Here is a 20,174-nt window from a genome sequence, read left to right on the forward strand (position 1 = left end):
CAATAAAATATATAGTTTTATATCATCTTATCATTTATTGAAAAATGAACAATATGGTTTCATAAAAAATAGTAGTACCACCTTAGCTTGTTATGCCTTGAATAAAATTATTACGGAAAGCCTAAATGATAAATTTAATGTCATAGGAATCTTTCTTGACATGACTAGAGCATTTGACCTAGTTTGTCATAAATCTCTCTTAGATAAACTTGAAAAATACGGAATTAGAGGAAAATGTTTAGAATGGCTAACAAGTTATCTTAGCAAAAGAATGCAATGTGTAGAAATTCTTCAAACAACAAATTCATGCTGTAAGGCTTATCGCTCTGTATATAAAGTCCAACATCCGTATGGTGTACCACAGGGCAGTGTTTTGGGTCCCTTATTGTTTCTCCTTTACATCAACGACCTTCCCGACTTTATTAATCAACAGTGTATAATGTATGCGGATGACACGACTATCATAGTAAAAAGCAAAAATAAATTAACTATTGAATTTGATGCAAACGAAGCGTTGTCTAATGTAATAAAATGGTTGGAACTAAATAACCTCTCTGTAAATATGCAAAAAACCAAATTTATCCAATTTTTACCATATAATAATGTGTTATCAAATTTTAAAATAAACTATATGGGATCTGCCGTTGAAGATGTAGAGTCTACATCGTTTCTAGGTTTCATAATCGATCGGCATTTTAATTGGAAAACCCATGTTGAAAACCTATGCAGCAAATTGGATAAGTTTGTTTATGTCCTCAGACGGCTCCACCAAACTTCAGATATGAAAACAGCATTAATAGCCTACCAAGGGTATGTTTCATCACTATTAAGATATGGGATTATCCTGTGGGGAAATTCGGTATTTGCTAATAAAGTTTTTATAAAACAAAAAGCATGTCTGAGAGCATTATGTGGACTGCAACCATTGGATACCTGTAAGCCTTTATTTAAGAAACATCATATTCTTACCTTACCCTGTCAATATTTATATGAATTGCTATTACTAGTAAAGAAAAACCCAAACTATTTTAAAACTTATGCTGAGTTGGGTGAGGTGAGATCTCGTAGAGCTCAGAGAAGGAACAAACTAGTTGTGCCTCCTAAAAGACTACAGATGTTTGAAAAGAGTACACACTATATGGCAATAACTGTGTACAATAAACTTCCTGACAACTACAAAAACACTACTATAAATAATTTCAAGAGGAAAACTCATGAGCTGCTTATAAATAAATGTTATTACAACATCTCGGAATTTTTGATTGATGAGCTCAAATAATTTGTCTAAAATAATATCTAAATAATGTAAATCTGATGACTTAGATTAGATGACTGAAATAAATTATGGTCTTTGTAGTGCAATAGTTAGGTATCCCCTCTGTATGACATGTAAAATTTAAATGACTGTTATTATTTCTATTTTTTTTTCTCTTGTTTTTGTATGACTTAATTAATTTACTTTCTGAATATTATATAATTTTAAAGATTTTGTAATTTATATGTACTTACATGTTTTTAAAAATTTAACTGTAATGTAATACTTAAATATTCATACACCAATATTCTAAGGTAGAATGCATAAGGCTCGCCAACTAATTTTATAACCATGTTATGTCACCTGCATTCTTATGAATAAATTTATTATTTATTTATTTATTTATTAGATTTTAGACATTTTAGAGTTACACAAAACGATTTTACTCAATGTTTCTGGTGTGGAATGTTCTTCTGTTATTCGTGTTTTTGGCCACATATAACTTAAATACCTTCAAGGCAAGAGTAAATGAATTATCTTCTATTAGGCAAGCACGCTCCAACCGTAGACGTCATCATTGCTCTTTATTAGGTACGATTGTCGTCAAGCTCAAGCAATAAAAAAAAAATTTAACCATTATGTTCTCTACTAGATGATGCCAGCGACTTCGTCCGCGTGGATTCAGGTTTTTTTAAAATCCTGTGATTAAACTCTTTGATTTTCCGGCATCAAAAATAACCTATGTCCTTCCCCGGAATGGATCTCTATCTCTGTGCCAACTTTGATTGAGATCTGTTAAACGAATGGGCTATGAAAAGCTAGCAGACAGACAGACATACACACTTTCGCATTTATAATATTAGTATGAAGGTATGGATGACAAAATAAAATAATAATAAAATATTGTTTACCTCCTGATTTCTTGTATCATCTCAAAGAATTGGGCTTTGCTCTTTCTTCTTCTACGCTGTTCGTGTTCCTTCTGAAACAAATGCATTTCCTGTCGTAATCTGATAAGATGAAGGTTTAAATTTGTAGTTCGTAATTTTATAAATCTTACCCTTTTGACACTCTTCTGAAACAACGACGTGAAATGACCTTGGCGGATAGTATTGACTAGTTCTCGTGCTGCGTGATGTGGCGACACCAGTTCGACGCAATTGATAAATCTATACAGTTTCTGAAAAAAATAAGCCAAGAATAAAACTTAACTCGGAGATAAATGGAAACAGAGATTACCATAATGGACAGAGAGCCAGCGCGAGCCAGACCTTTCTTATTTAATAACAGCTGAAAGTTGATCTGCGTGTTGTCACCAACACTGGGAGGAACATTTGGTTGGATGTTTGATTGGATCATGATGGCTTTGGAAGATAACAGGTAATAAATGTGTAAAAAGTCTTACCTACGTCGGTAGGTAAGACTTTTTTAAAGACTTAAACGTTAATAATTTATTAAACTTTAACGGTGTCTGGCAGGGGGTTGCCACCATACTAAGTGCCTGGCAATGCATGACGTGATTTATAATACTATCCTGAAGAAAATATGATATAAAAAAATAGAATTTATACTTTGACGTAAGATTTTTACACCTTTATTACATGTTATCTCCCAAAGCCACCATGATCCAAACAAAAAGCTAAGCAAACGTTCCTCCCTCCCAGTGTTAGGAACAATATTTAGAGATATTTTCAGATTTTATAAAACAAGGAAGGTCTGAGACGCGCTGGCTCTTAGGCCATAAGTCTTCAGGGATAAGTGGGCCATTGGAGTTAAAAGCCGCAGTTCTCCACGGCTTGCTTGACAAGATTTGTATGAACATTAAGTCAGCGATTGGGCGGAAAATGTCGTAAAGACCAATTTTGTTCATCAAAAAACTTTTTGCTTAAACGCACTACACAACATTTTAGTTAATACCTACTAATAATTTAGTGGTGTACTTATCTTATTTAGTATAGGTATTGCATCTAATCTAATTCTTACAAATCATTAAACCTAAGAACTTACTTGACTAAAAAACATAATATTTCTGCTTCTCCAGATCGTTCCTTTGGGCTGATGACGCAATACAGGAAGAGTGTACTTGTAAAAGAGGTGTTCCAAAACTAATATGAGACATCCGACGATCATCCCCACTCCTAGAAGAATAAAAACACCGGCTACTGCGGCTACGCCTAAAACGAGAATTACAATTATTTTACTTATTCTGAAAAGCTTTTTTTATAGCCACTAAGTATAAACAGCCGCGGGTGAAGACAATGCTTTGAACTGTCTTAAAAATCAGTTAGTTATCCGTTCTAATATTAAAGACAAAGTTGTGTCTGCCTGTCTGTCTCCTAAGTTTCCACGGTTCATCCGTTTAACCAATTTAAATGGATAGCTTGCATCTCAGGACACATACTACTTTTTGTATCGGAAAATCAATGAGTTTTCGTGGGATATTCAAAAAAACCTAAATCCACGCGGATAAAGTCGCGAAAAAAAAATTTAAAATATTTAGACATATTATGGAAAAAAAACCGATAGTAATGGGTACTCCAATGTGACCTTACCTATACAAAGTTTCCAATGGAATGGAAAATGCAATAAGCGTTCTTCGATAATTAGTGTAATGTTGCGATTAATGGCGTTGAAACAAATCGCGTTGGTTATCTAATGAGGTGTAGTATCCATTACGCAACCCAAAGCTGATTTATGATAATAAGTATATTATGGTTCCAGTTAACATCAGATCGAAGTTTCATATTAAGGGTTAAATCGTTTGTCCAGCGATTCCTGTGCGCTGTGCGATTGGGACCGTTAATTCTTTTACGTGCATCGTTTCAACGATGAGTAAATTCAATTATCCCGAGATATATTGTATTACATTTTTAACACAAGGTTATTGTTAACGTATCAATAGTTTATACTGTTGGCTTACACCTACAATTTTGTATGGGCAGATAAAGTTCCTGATTTGACTTCGACATTTTACGATGGACTTGAGTTTTTCAAACTGGAACCCTTACACTAGATGCTTGGACCAAGGTTTCTTTTCCAATATAATATAAATCTATGGTTTATTAGATAATATTGTTATTCTTTACAAAATAATGAAGAACATTTTCTATTCACCGCTCAGCCCCCATGGAGCCACGTAATGAAGTAACAATAGCCGACAGGCCTTTTCACTTTTAATTTTCTTGTCCCTCAAAAAGTTTATCCAAAATAAGAGGTAACAACGCTTCCCATTAGATCACACTTGAGACATGACGCTTGACTTATTTACTGTACCCAACTTGTTATAGGCATAGTGAGAAAGGTTAGAGGCACACAAAAGGCGATAAAGAAAGTACTGTTCTAGGAGTGTATATTACGTGATCAAAAAAGGTATGAGGAGATCCTTAGAAAACTCAAAATTACTGACATCACGGTCAATAGTTGCAAAGCTAAAATAGCAAAAGACATCCCGAACGTGAGTTCTATAGAACTAAATAAAATAAATAAGTATATACCATTTTACTGTAATGTAGCGACACAATACACATTTTAAAGTGCTAAAATATAACAGAGATCACATTAACTTAACACCTAAAAAAACTTGAGTGCTTATATTACCTATGCATTTTAATGAAAGGAACTGTAGCACTACAAAGTAGACTTTAATCTCAAAAAACGGATACTTAATATTATAATACCCGTGGCGCAAACAATCTCAAAATGAATATCGACACAACGTAGCGTTGTTTATCTGGCGGCTCCAAAAACACTCGGCGTCAAATCGCAAATCTCGTTTTGGCAAGTGTACATATACCGCTATACAGCAAGAAGAAAAACAATTTTGAAACAAAAAGTCCCAAGTGTGGTTTTAGACTTAGATACCTTCGTGGCGTCTCATTTTTTTCAACGATAAATTCCATGTTTAATCTTTTAGCTCGGCTGCTAGTAATACTCCCTTCCCTTCATCCCAGAGGGGTTGGATTAACGCGAGGGTGGTGATAAATTCTAATGAAATTTCCGCCTGAAACGTAACATCTGACTATGTTGATATAAACAACATAAACCAAATAGTGTGCAATTTCACTGCAGGTAACCAACAGGAGTTACTCGTATACCGTACTGAATTAGGACTCTTTTTAAATCTAGATGTTTTAGGTTTTTTTTTAAATCCCAAAAGAACTTTTTGATTTTCAGGGATAACAATAGCCTATATCCATATATGGGATGCAAGCTATCTCTGTACCAAATATATGATGCCTGAATCCCCGTTGAATTAGGTTTCTTAAAAACCCCGTGGGGACTCTTGATATGAAGACACAAAATTTGTAGCCTATGTACATTGTACATCCTCGGGATGCAAGCTATATCTACAAAATTTTGTCGAAATCGGCTAAACGGATGAGCCGTGAAAAACTAGCAGACAGACACATACCTACACATTTCCGCCTTTATTATATTTTTTAAAAGTAAGGACTAGTAGCCTGTCATACACAAGTTTACGAAGGAATTAATTTTTTTTTTTTTTAATTTTATTCAAATAAACTTTCAAAGTGCTTTTGAATCGTCAATAATTTACTATGGGTTCGAAATGCCATTCGTACTGAGAAAGAAACTCGGCGGTTTTAACAGGATAGTGAGCTTAGTACTTACTCAAACAATAATTAATTATGAACAAATAAGAAAAACTCGCTCTTTGAAGTAAATATTTTCACTTTTTATGTAAAGATTCTTTTACCTACCTGTTTCTTTTCAAGAATTACAAATGTGCGAATTGTGTTCAAAGAGTAAGCAGGTATTATAAGGATCTAAGAGTTTGAAGAATGTATTCTTACCGAGAGGTTTCGGTTGGATGCCATAATCCGGGCTCAACTTGAAGCACGGCAGAGCCCCATACCACTTTTCCGTGAGAATATCCATGTATCCGTTTGAGGAATACTTAGCTATCACAGCTGATATGCTATCCTGCAATTGTGTAACTATTTACTTATATTGTTGAGTAAAATAATATTTTATTAGACATATTTTTTAAACTAGCTTCTGCTCGCGGCTTGCCCCCGTGGCCTACAGGAAACAAGTGGCATTTTTTTTATTCAGAAACAAACAGTATAACATCAGGACGCGCACCCTGCACCAGCACCGAATAACACATATAACCTTCCAACCCCCATTTCATCTCTTTAGGGGGGGATTTTCTCATAGTCGTGTCAGCAACACTGACTAAATTACTAGGTATTTTTAGCTAATTTTAAAGAATTGGTTTGAATTCAAAGTATTGATCAAGATTATCAATTTATTTATTGAAGTTAGTTTAATGAATTGGACATTGTTTGACTCATCCGATGTCACGCGATTTGTGGCGGGCAGCCATTTTGAATCAATTTGTATAAATACCGGTGTTTGGCCCTTTTGAAGGCAGTCTCGCTCTGACTCGAGACTCAACGACTATTAAATACTTTTTGTGTTTAGGTCGTTATTTCAATCAAGTGGTTGAAATAGCATTTATTCCCCGATCAAGTTAATATTTCAGTTAGGTTAGTCTAAAGACTAAAACTCTCGATAAGCCTCTAAGCGTTGTGATCCATATCCGCGCGCAAGTTTAATATGAGAGGACATTTTAACTAAACTCATCTAAAAATACTCAATAATTCGCCTGCTTTTCTGACTGACTCTTTCAGTCGTTTCTTAACCTGACACCTAACCTCAAGAAAAAACCTACTTTCCAAATTTCAAGTAATTAATATCAATAATTAAAACTGCCCCATACAAACTTTCATCCCCTATTTTACCATCCTTATGGGCGCATTTTCCAAAAATCCTGAAACACGTATTTCTTCATTTGTGATCGAAAACCCAAATACCAATTTTCATGCATATAACTTAAAAAATTACCGACTTTCATACAAACTTCCACCCCCCCATTTAACCCACTTAGGGGTGGAATTTCAAAAAATCCTTTCTTAGTGGATACCTACTCTTTACAAAGAATAGACCCTCCAAAATTTCATGTCTTTAGGACCAGCGGTTTAGGCTGTGCGTTGATATATATGTCAGTCAGTCAGTCAGGACTTTGAATTTTATATATACAGATGAGTTTACATCAACATTGAGTTAAGAAATAAGTTTGCGTGTGTTTGCGTGAATAATGATAATTCGATTCCTGTACAGTTCCACGTAGTGACTTACCTATATTTTCAGCCAATCTTTTTGTATTAAATAGCCAATGCCCGTGATTTCGTCCACGTAGACTACACAAATTTTAAACCCCTATTTTACCCCCTTAGGGGTTGAATTTTCAAAAATCCTCTCTTAGCGGATTTCTACGTCATAGCTCGGCGGTTGCTTAAAATTATATAACGTATTTCTATATAGGAGTGTCTATATTCCTACTATTTACTCCAAAATTCCCATGCCGAACGAAATTTTTTTACTTTAGATAGTTAGATGATTTATAATAATTATTAATACCAGAAAATGTAGCTATAATACTAGAATAGGTACTACTACTAATTGTCAATTCAATAATAAATCATTTGAATTCACATCACGCTCCCCCCATTTCTCACTGTTAACAAAGCTTCGTACAAGCGGTGTTTCATAGCAAGTTATATCACTGAGGACGAAATAAAAGTACTACCCGTTGATTTATGTCACTAGCACTGGCGAGGGAGCCGGGGGCAGTTCAGTATGATTTACCCGTCGTTGACAAAAATATAAATTACTTATTCATTTTACATAATCGAGATGAGCTCGTATCGGATCAGCTCTGTCTAAAGATTATTTTATTTAAAAAGGTAAAAATGTTTGCGTTCTGTAAAAAAGCTTGATGTTTGCTTAATATGCTTGTACTCTGAAATTTTTTACTAAATAGGTGTACTTACCTACGTTCTTTATCAGAAAAGAATACTAAAAAATATAATATTTCATAGATCGATACTAAAAGTATATATTTTAAATAAATATCGCTGAATTGACTGTATATATGACTATATGAACTATATGTGCTCTAGAAGTTCTCGGCGATAAACCGAGGTAGCTCGACACCGTTTCGTATTAAACCATCGTCAAGATAAAATGACGTAGAAAGAAGCGATATAACCGAGATAATATACAGGCCATACGACACTTGGCTATCGATCACACCATTAGGAGGTTTGTGCGTCATCCATCAATCTTTACGTGCTAAGATCCGCAGTCGTTCCGCTGTCACTGAGGCCTATCTACGACGTTCTTCATGTAATATGTAGGCTTCGCTAATATGAAGCCGTTACTCAGTGCGGCCATTAGTATGTACCAACAAGATATACGTACACCTAAATGGAGACTCCAAAGCAAAAAGTTGATAAGTCACAAATCCTTAATTTTGACTACAATTAATATAAAGTTGTGTTACAATAATGGTTAAATTTTTTATATGATGTGCATTTGAATATTGTAATAGGTGTACATTTCTTGTTAATAATAAGTAAACTTTTTTATTATTTATTTTAGCCTTTATTGCCACTTTATAAATAACAACAAGTCGTAATTAAAAATATTTAAAACACGACTGGCCTGCCAAAAAACGAACTAAAAAGTAAATAAATCACATTTGTAAATGTGGCATCATTCGATACAGCTTGCATATTATTTTTTCAAAAGTTTATAGCTACTTCCCTCGGAATGATGTAGGGATTCTAACGACACCTTCTACATCCAAATCTGTAGGTACAGGTATTTAAAAGTTATGGGGAAATAAAGAAACTCACATAGATACATACATCCTGAAAACTTACACTCATTTTTGGACAGTTGTGTAAAAATGGACTTAGAATTTTTTTGTGTTGGGGCCTCCAAATAAAGCCACGGAGGATGAATTAAATATCGTGTAAGGTCATGAGAGATTTTAAAATTCAAATACAAGTTAGCCCTTGCCTGCAGTCTCACCTGGTGGTAGGTGATGATGCAGTCTAAGATGGAAGCGGACTAACCTGGAAGGGTTATGGCAGTTTTTTATTATTGATTTGATTTCTAGTGTTTCTACACGGCATCGTACCGGAACGCTAAATCGCTTGGCAGTATGGCATTGTCACTTGTCGGTAGGGTGGTAACTAGCCACAGCCGAAGCCTCCCACCAGATCAGAAAAGAGAAAACTTTGAAATTATAAAATTCCGAATGTCCCCTGCAGGGGATCGAACCCGGGACCTGCCACTGATTAAACCACAGCAGCGCAGTGGCGCCAGGGAAGTCGTCAGATGTGATTTATTTGAGAGCTTTTTTTATTACTCACCTTTAAAGGGAATCCTTTTGACATGCCTATAGCGTAGGTGTCCTTTGTAAGGGCATGGTCTCCCACTCGCTGTAGTTTACATCCATGATCTGTGGCGCGGTAGTAGTCTAAAACAGTTGTGTCGGCAATAAATAGGTCCAAAGTTCCATTCCTATAATAGAAGATATCGTTAAATCTGTCATAATATAACTTAATTTGGCTGTAAAGGCTCGCGCACAAAGTTTATCCAGCCGCGGCGGGCCGCAACGCAAAAATTGCTCCAAACCACATTATGCGATGCGACTCGCCTGCAGTAAGCGATGGTTCAGAACACAATGTACGAAAGTGATGCAGGAGGATTTTTAAAATGTAGTGCATTGTGGTGCGGCCCACCCTTATGTGCACGAACCTTTAAAGTTAGGTTCTCACTTTGTTTGGTAACCTTTAAAATTCAATGTTAAAAGTAGCTAAATATTATTTTAACTCTTAAGGAATTATTTTTGGTCCTAATAATCATGTAGTTTAATAAGTTTTGAATTGGTACTAAGTGATCTTTATAAAGCTGCTACGGTTTCTTTCAAATATTAAAAATAGGCATGGTATTAAATTGAAAAGTATTCTGACCTAAGTCGTTGAATTCCTTCCTCAATGTCTTGAAGGGCATAACGACGCATTTGTTGCGCCAGCTGTGGATTATTTCGTCGGACGTAATATTCCGCTACCGACGATCGTGGCGTCCCTACTCGTAATGACAGCCACTGAAATTTATGAAACTTTGTTACTAATTACAACATAATATTTATTGATCATATTAGATAAACTTTTGAAACATACATTGCTTCTTCCTTGGTAGTCGTCAACAGCATTGTGAAAAAACAACCCAGCTATGAGAGCGGCTATATTGGCAGTGTAACTGGCGACAAATATCACAGAAAATCCACCCCACACATTTATGAGGAATTTATTAGGCCAACTCTTAGGTGCTTTGAACGCCACTAAATGTCCACACAGTAAACCCCACATTACCCAAAGCGCACTAGAAATACTAAAATTTTTCGATCTCTGCCGTCCCCATGGATTCAAGCCAAATGGAGATAGCCATTCGTAGATTGCTACAGCAATAGCTGTTACATTAAGAGAGGTGAATATTGCAATCCACAATTCAGGTGAAAACGGTAACAAAAACGCCAGTAGGGGTATATCCGGTCTCTGATTTGGGGCTGCCAATATCGATATTCCGCTAAAAAAATAAGGTTGACTGAAATCAATTACTTCTGCTCGTGCGGCTGATACGCTAAGTGCCGCAAATGACATATGGGCGGCCCCAGAAACTAAATCTCCAATAATACCGTCCCATTTTTCGAGATTTTCTTGTGGGTGTTCATCAGACGTATATGGCCTTTTACTTTTATCTTTATCTTCCCAAATTCCTCCATAACTGTTTTGATACCGTGAAAAGTAAGTCTCCTGATTCGTCCAAAAATCTTTATCAACATTTTTATCATCGTTATACCTTCGATATGGTTTTACAAATTTTCTGGCCCCATAAAGGCCATCTTCTACTATATATAAATGAAAATCAAATTCTAGTTCTTGTGCAATATTTTCTAACAGGTCCATAGCTAGTCCATAACAACAATGAGTAGCCATTTTCCAAATTGTATTAGGTTTAGGAGTTGGGAAAAAATAATCATCAACATCTGGGCCGCTTTCTCTTTCAAAGTCATTAAAGGCAAGAGTGAGATTATCTTTATCAGATGTTTGTGGACGATGACAAAGTAATCCTCTTAGGCATTGGCCATCTTCATCAAGTTCACCTTCCATTACAAAAGGTGGGGCTAAGGCTGTGACTATACGAAAAACTGTGCGAGCACCAGATGACTGTCCATGAGCAACAAGGCGCCCTCCTGGCCAAACAATCGTGTGCAAACTGACACTACGGCCTAAAACATGGCCCACTTCTCTCCATACATTTCTACCTTCTAGGTCTGATACTAAATTCAAAAATGAAAACTGCGCTGTTAATGAAGGTTCAGATCGTCCTGCACCTCCAGCTAAAGCCAATGCTGATGCTATCCGCATCTCCCTGGAAAAAAATATAAATGTTTCATATTCATATCAAAATAGTTTGTTTTATATTTTTAAGTTATTCTACTTTATTTGAAAATATTTACTTTTAAGATAATTTACATAAGGCAGAGTAAGTATTACTAAACAGTTGTCGCGGTAATTTAGCTCTATTGCTGTATAATTATTATGGAAGTATGGATCGCTCACTTACTACATGAAACGACATTACTATTTGACATCTTTATCGTCATTTCAGGACAGGTAGGTATAGCCATGACCTATGCATGTAATTGTCGATAGATCAGGTTGCATACTCATTTAATCTGCGCCCCACCAATACTGGTTAATTAATTGCCTACAAAAATCACTTTTTTTGCTACACATCACAAAAGCCGCAATTAAAATGGTAGACGTAAATAAATGAGACTTTAGAGCACATAAAAACGGCTTTACTATTGACCTGACCTAAATAGGCCGCCCTTATTTTGAGACGAACAAAAAGGAAAGCATCCGCTTCAAGTCATGTCAATGAAAGGGCATCATTCTGTTGAATCAGCATGCTCAGTCTGGCTGTCGGCCAAAATTTGCTTCCGTCCAATGGGTCCATCGAATTTATGATAACATGATCGAGTTGGATGTAACCCAAAAGAAAGTTTTTAATACATTTTTCTATATATTAGTTTGCAGTCAGTAGAGACTGCTGACAGCGTAAAAACTTTAAGCTGCAGCCCCACTTGCACGGCATGAACGCGGAATGCGAGACACGATGCGGGAGCGTCCACGACGCGAATCTATACGTTAGAACACAGACGCCATTAAATATAGTGGAAGGTGACCGCCATGTGGCTGAAGTTCCCACTTCATAGACGCTTTGGTCGCACAGGTTTCGAAGTATGAAAAAACAGTTGTTTTTTAGGGGTTTTCACATTAATTGTACCTAGTATCAAAAATTAAGATTCATAATTTATAAATTAAAACCATTAGTTTAGTTTTTAGGGTTCCGTACCTCAAAAGGAAAAACGGAACCCTTATATGATCACTTTGTTGTCTGTCTGTCTGTCTGTCTGTCCGTCTGTCTGTCAAGAAACCTACAGGGTACTTCCCGTTGACCTAGAATCATGAAATTTGGCTGGTAGGTAGATCTTATAGCTGACATTTGGGGATGATGGGGATGGGTCATGAACTAATAATTAGTATTTTCAATTTTCTAAGTAAGAACTGTATCAAGTGGGGTATCATATGAAAGGTCTTCATCTGTGCATTCTAAAACAGATTTCTATTTATTTTTATGCATCATAGTTTTTGAATTGTACTGTACTACAGACCCTTCAGTGCGCGAGTTTGACTCGCACTTGGCCGGTTTTTATATCTATCGGCACTCTAAGCACTATTAACCACATGTTGTTGACGCGACCTTGAAGTTTTTACCCACCCCACAACTGCCCAATGTGCCTAAAAACTTACCAAAATATAAACATTGAAAGGACATACAGAAGTACAAATTTAATGTCTTTAAGAGATTTGTACCAGAAGTCCTAGAGTGTGAGATCAGAAAAACTTACGAAAAGCAAAGTAAGTAGGTTAAGTTACTATATAATATTCCGATTCTTGCAATCGAAGGGAAATGGCGGCTAGTGTAAAACAAATGAGGAAACTTCCCGCCAAAAGTAATTTAACTGTCAGTTTAGACGAAAGACGCAATTAGTTACATGTCACCAAGACATTATCCCCTGAACCCTCAGAATAAAGACTGTTAGAAGTAGCCCTATTGTGACACTTACTGTTAGAGCGAGATAGCTAAATGCATTTAAGCTCTTGTTAGAACGTGACAAAATGATTATGTTTTGTCCTTATCACCGCGGCCACTCTTTTTGTTTGTCAAAATGTATTTGTACTTGAGTATTTGACAAACAACGTGAAGTGTAGAAGGAATGACATTTCACAAGTAAGAAAATCTGCTTGAGCGAGAGGGACTGAGGGGGCCACGCTAGTTGCAAATTTGGACATATCTGTGCCTGAACCACTCTGCCTGAAACCGAGCAAAAATGTTTCAATATCATCTAATGATATAAAACCTTTTATCCGGAGTTCAAACGCATTTAGTTGGAAATATTGCGAGCATTTGAACACCACCGAAACTCAGTTAAACATAAAATTCTGTGGGTGTGCAGGACGTTCCCTCCCCGCCCGTTTGCTATCTCGAGCTGTCGCGTACTATAGATGTAGAACTGCAATATGAAGGAATATTATTTGTGATTCTATAAAAATAGCGTGTTTCGATGTTGATCCTCTATGATATGCGAAAGTATGTCTATCTGCTTGCCAGCTTTTCACGTCCCATCCATTTCACCAAATATTTTGATGTTTGACACTGAGATAAATAGCCTTGAGTCTATATATTGGATTTTTTCCCCGGCAAATAAAAGAGTTTCCACTCTAAATCTTTTAATACTTGTGAACCATTGACCAAACTTAATAAATAGTACCGGAAAATTCAAGCCACGTATTTTATTAAGTAACGCCCCAATAACTGCAGACCCGAAGTGCCCAATTTGATAGATCAAGCGACAAGTCCATAATTTTCTTACAACAAATCTTGAAAATATCATTTAGATAAGCCGATCAAGTTTTTTACGTTTTGTTCAAGATTAATGAACAACAAAATATCAATGTTTTTTACCTCTGATTTTGCCTATAAGGACCAACGCAGACTAGGAGAGACTTTTTGAAACAACTCCAACTCAACTGTATGTTATTCAATATACGGTTGAGATTGGTAAAATGAAACCAAAACAAAGATGAGACTCAAAGAATGGATGGCGCTGAAGTGGGCTGCTGCTGGCACCTATATGCCCAGTAAATAAAGTTTAATTTGAATTCTTAAACGCTGCGTCTACACCGGTGTGTCGGTAAATTTAATGTCAGATAGAAAATACATATTATTTTAAATAAACGCAGGCTTAATCTTATATATATAAAAGGAAAAGCTGACTGACTGAATGACTGACTGATCTTTCAACGCACAGCTCAAGCTACTGGACGGATCGGGCTGTTTAGCATACAGATCGTTATTATGACGTTAACATTCGCTAAGAAAGGATTTTTGAAAATTCAACCCCTAGAAGGGTAAAATATGGGTTTGAAATTCGTGTTGTCCACGCTGACGAACTCACGGGAATACGCTAGTAGGTGAATAAATAATTTAACGATCATGCTCTGGTGAAGTAGATATACCTATGTCTTGGACGATCTAACCTATGGACTTGTAACGCGCCTAATATTACGAATAAAAATTTCTGTCACTTTTGGTGCGGGACGAGGAAACACTACATAGACAACTTGACACACTGACTCAACAAAGTTTTGTGTCATTATTAACACACACATATCTAAATCTTCAACACTACTACATTTTACGCACACTAATAAGTTATATACATCAACATACAAAGACATTACGAGTGTAAGACAGTCAAATTGATTTGCGATGCTACCGTATCGATATTTTAAAATATATCGATAGTTTTTCAGAAACAAAAGTAGAAGTAAGAATTTAGTACTCGTATTTAATTACTTAAAACCAGTGTTTGGTCAGCGTAGCGTATTCTTGCATACATTCACCTCACTTAATAGGTAATTATCCCAAAAACTAATAATGCAACGTAAAAATAAGAAAAATATTTATTTAAAAAATATGCACATACTTTTTTACTTATTTTATATCATTTTTAATCTTTTGTATTTTTTTATATAACGAAATTTTCATTTAAAATTTCGATAGTGAAAATGTGCTTATTAATGACTTATATTATTATATAATACAAAATAAACCTGACCGCGCAAAAACCTACCAAACATAATTAGTAGGTATATCAATCAATAAAATGTTTTTTTCTTTCCAATCAATCATTTATTTATTGCACATTGGGTTTACATGGTAATTCCAATATGGTGTACTCTTTGTCCAAAAAAATTAAATGTAAGTTATTAAATATTACACGTATTGCCCTTACAAATTAGCAATGCAAAAATTTTCTCAATACCTGCCGCTTTTACCCCACAGCAAAATTCCATAAGACATATATGATACTATGAAAATAAATTAGTAAACACACACGGTGGCCTCTTCTATTTTTAACACGTCATTATTTACCATTAGGTTAATGTTATGTATATTCTTGGCGATTCTCTCTGTAAAAATATCGAAATCTGTAAAAATAAAACGATTATGATAAATTATTACCTAATCCTCATCCTTGAGAAAGGTACACCTTTTAGCTACAAATTACCCAGTTCAGAGACACCCTACCCCGTTTCTCGCCTATCACTAAAATTGCGTTGCTTTAATATTTTTTTAAATGTATTAAGTACGTGAAATCACAGAAATCGACCAGTTTTATTACAAGTATAGGTAGCGAAAAAATTGTGGTAATTAATAATAACTATTCTTTACTTGACTTGAAGACGGTAATTTAGTCGTTAATAATAAAGAAAATGTTTTCATCGATATCGATAATCGAACCGCAATCACTATCACATGATTCTTAAAAATCGAACCTTATGTCCTATGCAATTAAATCTAATACTGAAAAATTTGGTAAAAATAACACAATAGTCTCGTGGGGAGTGCGGTATACTATAGACGGAGAGCCAGGGCCCAAAATACTGTTTGAATTTACTAAGGCTAATTTTTTTATAGTTCATTAGAATGGTTGCGTACACAAACATACTGCGGTCAGTCAAGTGAACCTGAGAACAGTGACTCAGGTGCGCTATCAAAGGTGTCGTACCTGCGAGGTAATAAAATGAATTTACTAAGGCTGAAAATTGTTATATAACTTGTATATTGCATATAAATAAAAGTTGTAATGGTTAGTCAGCAGAATATGGGGACAGAGCTGGTCAGTATGCGCAAAAAATTAGCCTTAGTAAATTCAAACAGTTTTTTGGGCGCTGGCTCTCCGTCTTTAGTATACCGCACTTCCCACGAGACTAGTGTTATTTTTACTACTACGTAATTTCATGCTGTTCACGCGTATTCAAATTTTAACCTAATTTGTATATAACGAGGGTTGCAATTGTTTAGAAAAAACAAAATATAGTCTCGTGAGAAGTGTGACTCGTTTCTACCGAATTATTACGTACTCAATTACTGAATCGGTAAAGTTCTCGATTGTTATTTTATTATAATAATTTATGTAATTTAATTTATAGAAAGCGTTTATTACACCAAAAATACTTACTTATGAAATGAAATTCCATCTTTTTGTAAATTCGATGTGTTTGATTTGTTCTTGCACTCACTAACGGCACAAACAGGCATTTTTCACCCAGCGTGTAAGACGTCATCACACATCGAAAACGATTCTGACAATGACAAAATCGATTCCGCAAACAGTGTTTATAAACGCAGTGGATTAAAAATCCATTACTATTGACAGAGGGGAATAATCATGCGAGGCGCGTCCTTAGGTTAGATCGTCCAAGACCTATGTAGTCAAAGAGAGTTCTCGTGGAGGGTTTTTATCTTTTAGGGTTCCGTAAAAAAGATTTTTATTTATTTTTATGCATCATAGTTTTTGAATTATCATGCAAAATACGACTGTAGTACGGAACCCTCGGTGTTTTTAAAGTTTTTAAATAAAAAATAATAAAATAAAAAAGTAGTAAAATAATAAAATTTTATTATATTATATTTATTTATTGAGGTTAGAAATTTTTATTTTTGGTTGGTGCATCATAATCATCACCAACCCATGGCCAGCATACTGATCACGGATCTCTTCTCAGAATGAAAAGAGTTTGGCCATATTTTGAATATACTAAAATACTAGCTGACCCGCCCCGGCTTCGCTCGGGTGGAGTATTTCGGACTGGGAGTGTCATCGTGAAGCCGTTGCTTGATACCTAAAATATCAATTCACTATCAGAAATTCTAAAATCCCCACGATTTAGGACTTTAGTACTATGCAGCATCAGGATTGAGGAGTTAGGATCCGAAGTTCATTGATGTAGCCTATGCTTGGTACCTAAATTAATTTTCCATCATCCGCAGTTACTGAAACATTATAGTTTAGGAGTGCTGACCCTACATCATCAGGGTTGAGGAGTTGGGACTTGAAGTCTGAGAATATAGTCGTTGCTTGGTACCTACAATATGAATTCACTATGAACACTTCCTGAATCTTGATAACTCAGGTGGGCAGTAACCCTGCAGCATCAGGATTAAGGAGTTGAATCCAGAATTTTTTATGTGACCACCACGAAAACTTTTTTGTTGATTTAAAAAAAATTTTGCAAATCGGTCCAGAAACCTCGAAAAGATCGATGTAGAAAAAAGAACCACCTCCTTTTTGACAGTCGGTTAAAAACCGATGACCTTGAAATATTTACGGAACAATCTTTAAAATATCCCCTTTCTAACAAAAAAAAGGATGAATGAAATCGGACTACGCGTTAATGAATTACAACTCAGTATATATTTTAACTTTCATCCCCTCTCCTACGGGAACCATGCTGAATTTCGGGATAAAAAGTATCCTATATTCTTCCTCATAGTATGACCTCAAATCGTACCAAGTTTCATTGGAATCCATTCAGTAGTTTCAGCGTGATGCCCGGCCGTGATACAGACAGACAGACAGACAGACAGTCAGACAGACAGACAGACAAAAATGAAAAAAATTACAGTTTTGGGTTGAGTATCGATTATAGAGTGCCCTCGAAAAAAAAATTTCAAAATATCTTCAATGTACAGAATTTGACCTGTTACAGTTTTATTATAAGTATATATATATATATATATTGATTTTGAACCTACCATGCTGATCAAGTGCGGATTTCACACACCTGCGAGTTTCCTCACGATATTTTCCTTCACTGTTTGGTTGGTTGTTTAGGCATAAATGAAAATACTTATACCTATTTCTTGCGTATTATAAGTATCTTCCTTGGTGGTATATAAAATTAACACAAAGACAAACAATATTAATAATTGGAATAAAAAAATTCCAATTTTAATTTACAAATAAATACACATATCTTAGTTTAAATTTTCATGAAATAGTGACAACGTTATTTTTATTTCGAAATTTGGTTCCTCCATTTATTCAAAGGTGAAAATGCAATGTGCACAAAAGACAACTTTATAGCTTAAAGCTGAGCTCAAACGACTTGTGGGGACTACAGTAAATTCTACAGATCATACCAACATAAGCAGAATTTTATGTAGAAATTTAAATATCGTTTGCCAACTTGTTTGTTGGGGTTGCATAGCAAGGTTTACTAAAGTGAGCGTTAGTTTTCTTACAATGCTTTACATAATTATAGGTAACTGTAATTTACTTCATTAAGTTAGAAGGGATTAACATTTATTATTTAATAATTACTTGAAGATGGAAACAAATAAACTATTAATAAACTTAAATCTAAAAAAAAAGAAAACAATATTAAATTAAAACTAAAATAAATTAAATTAAATCTAAAACCTCATCGAGACCACCGCAGCGAGGCATTGTACCCAAGATGCTGGCAGCATTACCCCTTTGGATGGCCAAACTAATTCTTTGGCCAAGGTAGCTGCCAGCTCTCGGGTCCCCGGTTGACTCGATAACTCTTTTCGCAATTTCTTCAAAAAGAGCTCGAGCCCCCGGGCCCCACGGCCCCAAGGTCTCCACACCAAAAGGCACGAATACGAAGCTCCCATCGAGGTTTTCATATTTGCGCCTTTTGGCCTGTTCGGCGCTGATGGCCGCTGCACCCGCCATAGAGGAGGTCGCCTGAATGTGGGATGCAGCTAAAGTGTCTACACAAGTTGCATCCCAAACAAGCGACCTGCCCATCTTCCACGGTACGAGCGTCATACCATCAGGTCTCTTGCCATCGCCACGTGCCAAACCAATAGGTTCTAGTACAGCTGGCACATGGGCGGTAGCAAGGGACCTCCGGATGATGTCGTTAAGGGTACTATGGCGGGAGAAGCGACCAGCGCTTCTCGAACAGGAGAGCCCATGGTGGCCGAAGGCGTCAACGCAGTCACCGCAGTGGCAACGGTGAGGCTGGTTTATTGTGGCGCCAAGCCTAAGACCAATCAAAACAGAAAGTGTCGTATGGTCTAACAGAGTGCCCAGGTTGGCAGAGGGAAGAGCATGTAGCCAGTAGCCGGACTCTTTTGCAGAGACAGCGAGAAGACGAGCACGGTCTTTTTTAGAATTTGCGTTTGCTAGTAAAAAAGTTAAGTACATAATTAATAGTTACTTACAATTCCAAAGACTTTAAAAAGTAGATATATTTATTTGATGATTCACGTCGAGGTTTTAGAAAAACGAGTAGTCCTTATTAGTAACATATTGTCTCTAGTCCTTTTTAATCCATGAATAGGTACTGTTGTTTCCTTGGTGGTAACCACAGATATTTGAGAATAAATATAATAATATGTAGTGACTTAACCACGCCTTATGTTCACGTAAAATCCGAAGAAAATATCAAGTGAACTTCAGAGATAAGAGCATAAAAGAAGAATGAATCAAATAACAAAGAATTCAACTTGTATTAAATCGCAAGCCATTTGGAACCGGCTTAATACTGTCTCTGATATAAACCGACCAACCTTCGCCTTTTAGATA

The 20,174-nt window shown here is 35.8% G+C and overlaps 2 protein-coding genes across 7 annotated transcripts in view; both read right to left on the reverse strand.

The window, feature by feature from the left end:
• LOC117982357 (multiple inositol polyphosphate phosphatase 1-like) overlaps positions 1 to 20,174 on the reverse strand; it is an 81,552-nt gene that overhangs the window by 18,744 nt on the left and 42,634 nt on the right. The gene's annotated exons all lie outside the window — the stretch shown is intronic.
• LOC117982117 (uncharacterized) overlaps positions 1 to 20,174 on the reverse strand; it is a 140,921-nt gene that overhangs the window by 10,365 nt on the left and 110,382 nt on the right. For 4 of the 6 annotated variants that reach the window (XM_069498837.1, XM_034968414.2, XM_069498839.1 and 1 more), the window contains exons 8-14: positions 10,315 to 11,566; positions 10,105 to 10,238; positions 9,502 to 9,652; positions 6,067 to 6,196; positions 3,263 to 3,429; positions 2,316 to 2,435; positions 2,167 to 2,237 (exon numbers count right to left, since the gene is read on the reverse strand). In XM_069498837.1, the coding sequence (XP_069354938.1) occupies positions 2,167 to 2,237; positions 2,316 to 2,435; positions 3,263 to 3,429; positions 6,067 to 6,196; positions 9,502 to 9,652; positions 10,105 to 10,238; positions 10,315 to 11,566 (2,025 nt within the window). The remainder of the gene's footprint in view (positions 1 to 2,166; positions 2,238 to 2,315; positions 2,436 to 3,262; positions 3,430 to 6,066; positions 6,197 to 9,501; positions 9,653 to 10,104; positions 10,239 to 10,314; positions 11,567 to 20,174) is intronic. The other 2 variants (XM_034968412.2, XM_069498838.1) reach the window with 1 other exon arrangement.

The sequence above is a fragment of the Maniola hyperantus genome, chromosome 5, assembly GCF_902806685.2.
Source record: "Maniola hyperantus chromosome 5, iAphHyp1.2, whole genome shotgun sequence".
Lineage (NCBI taxonomy): Eukaryota > Metazoa > Arthropoda > Insecta > Lepidoptera > Nymphalidae > Maniola > Maniola hyperantus.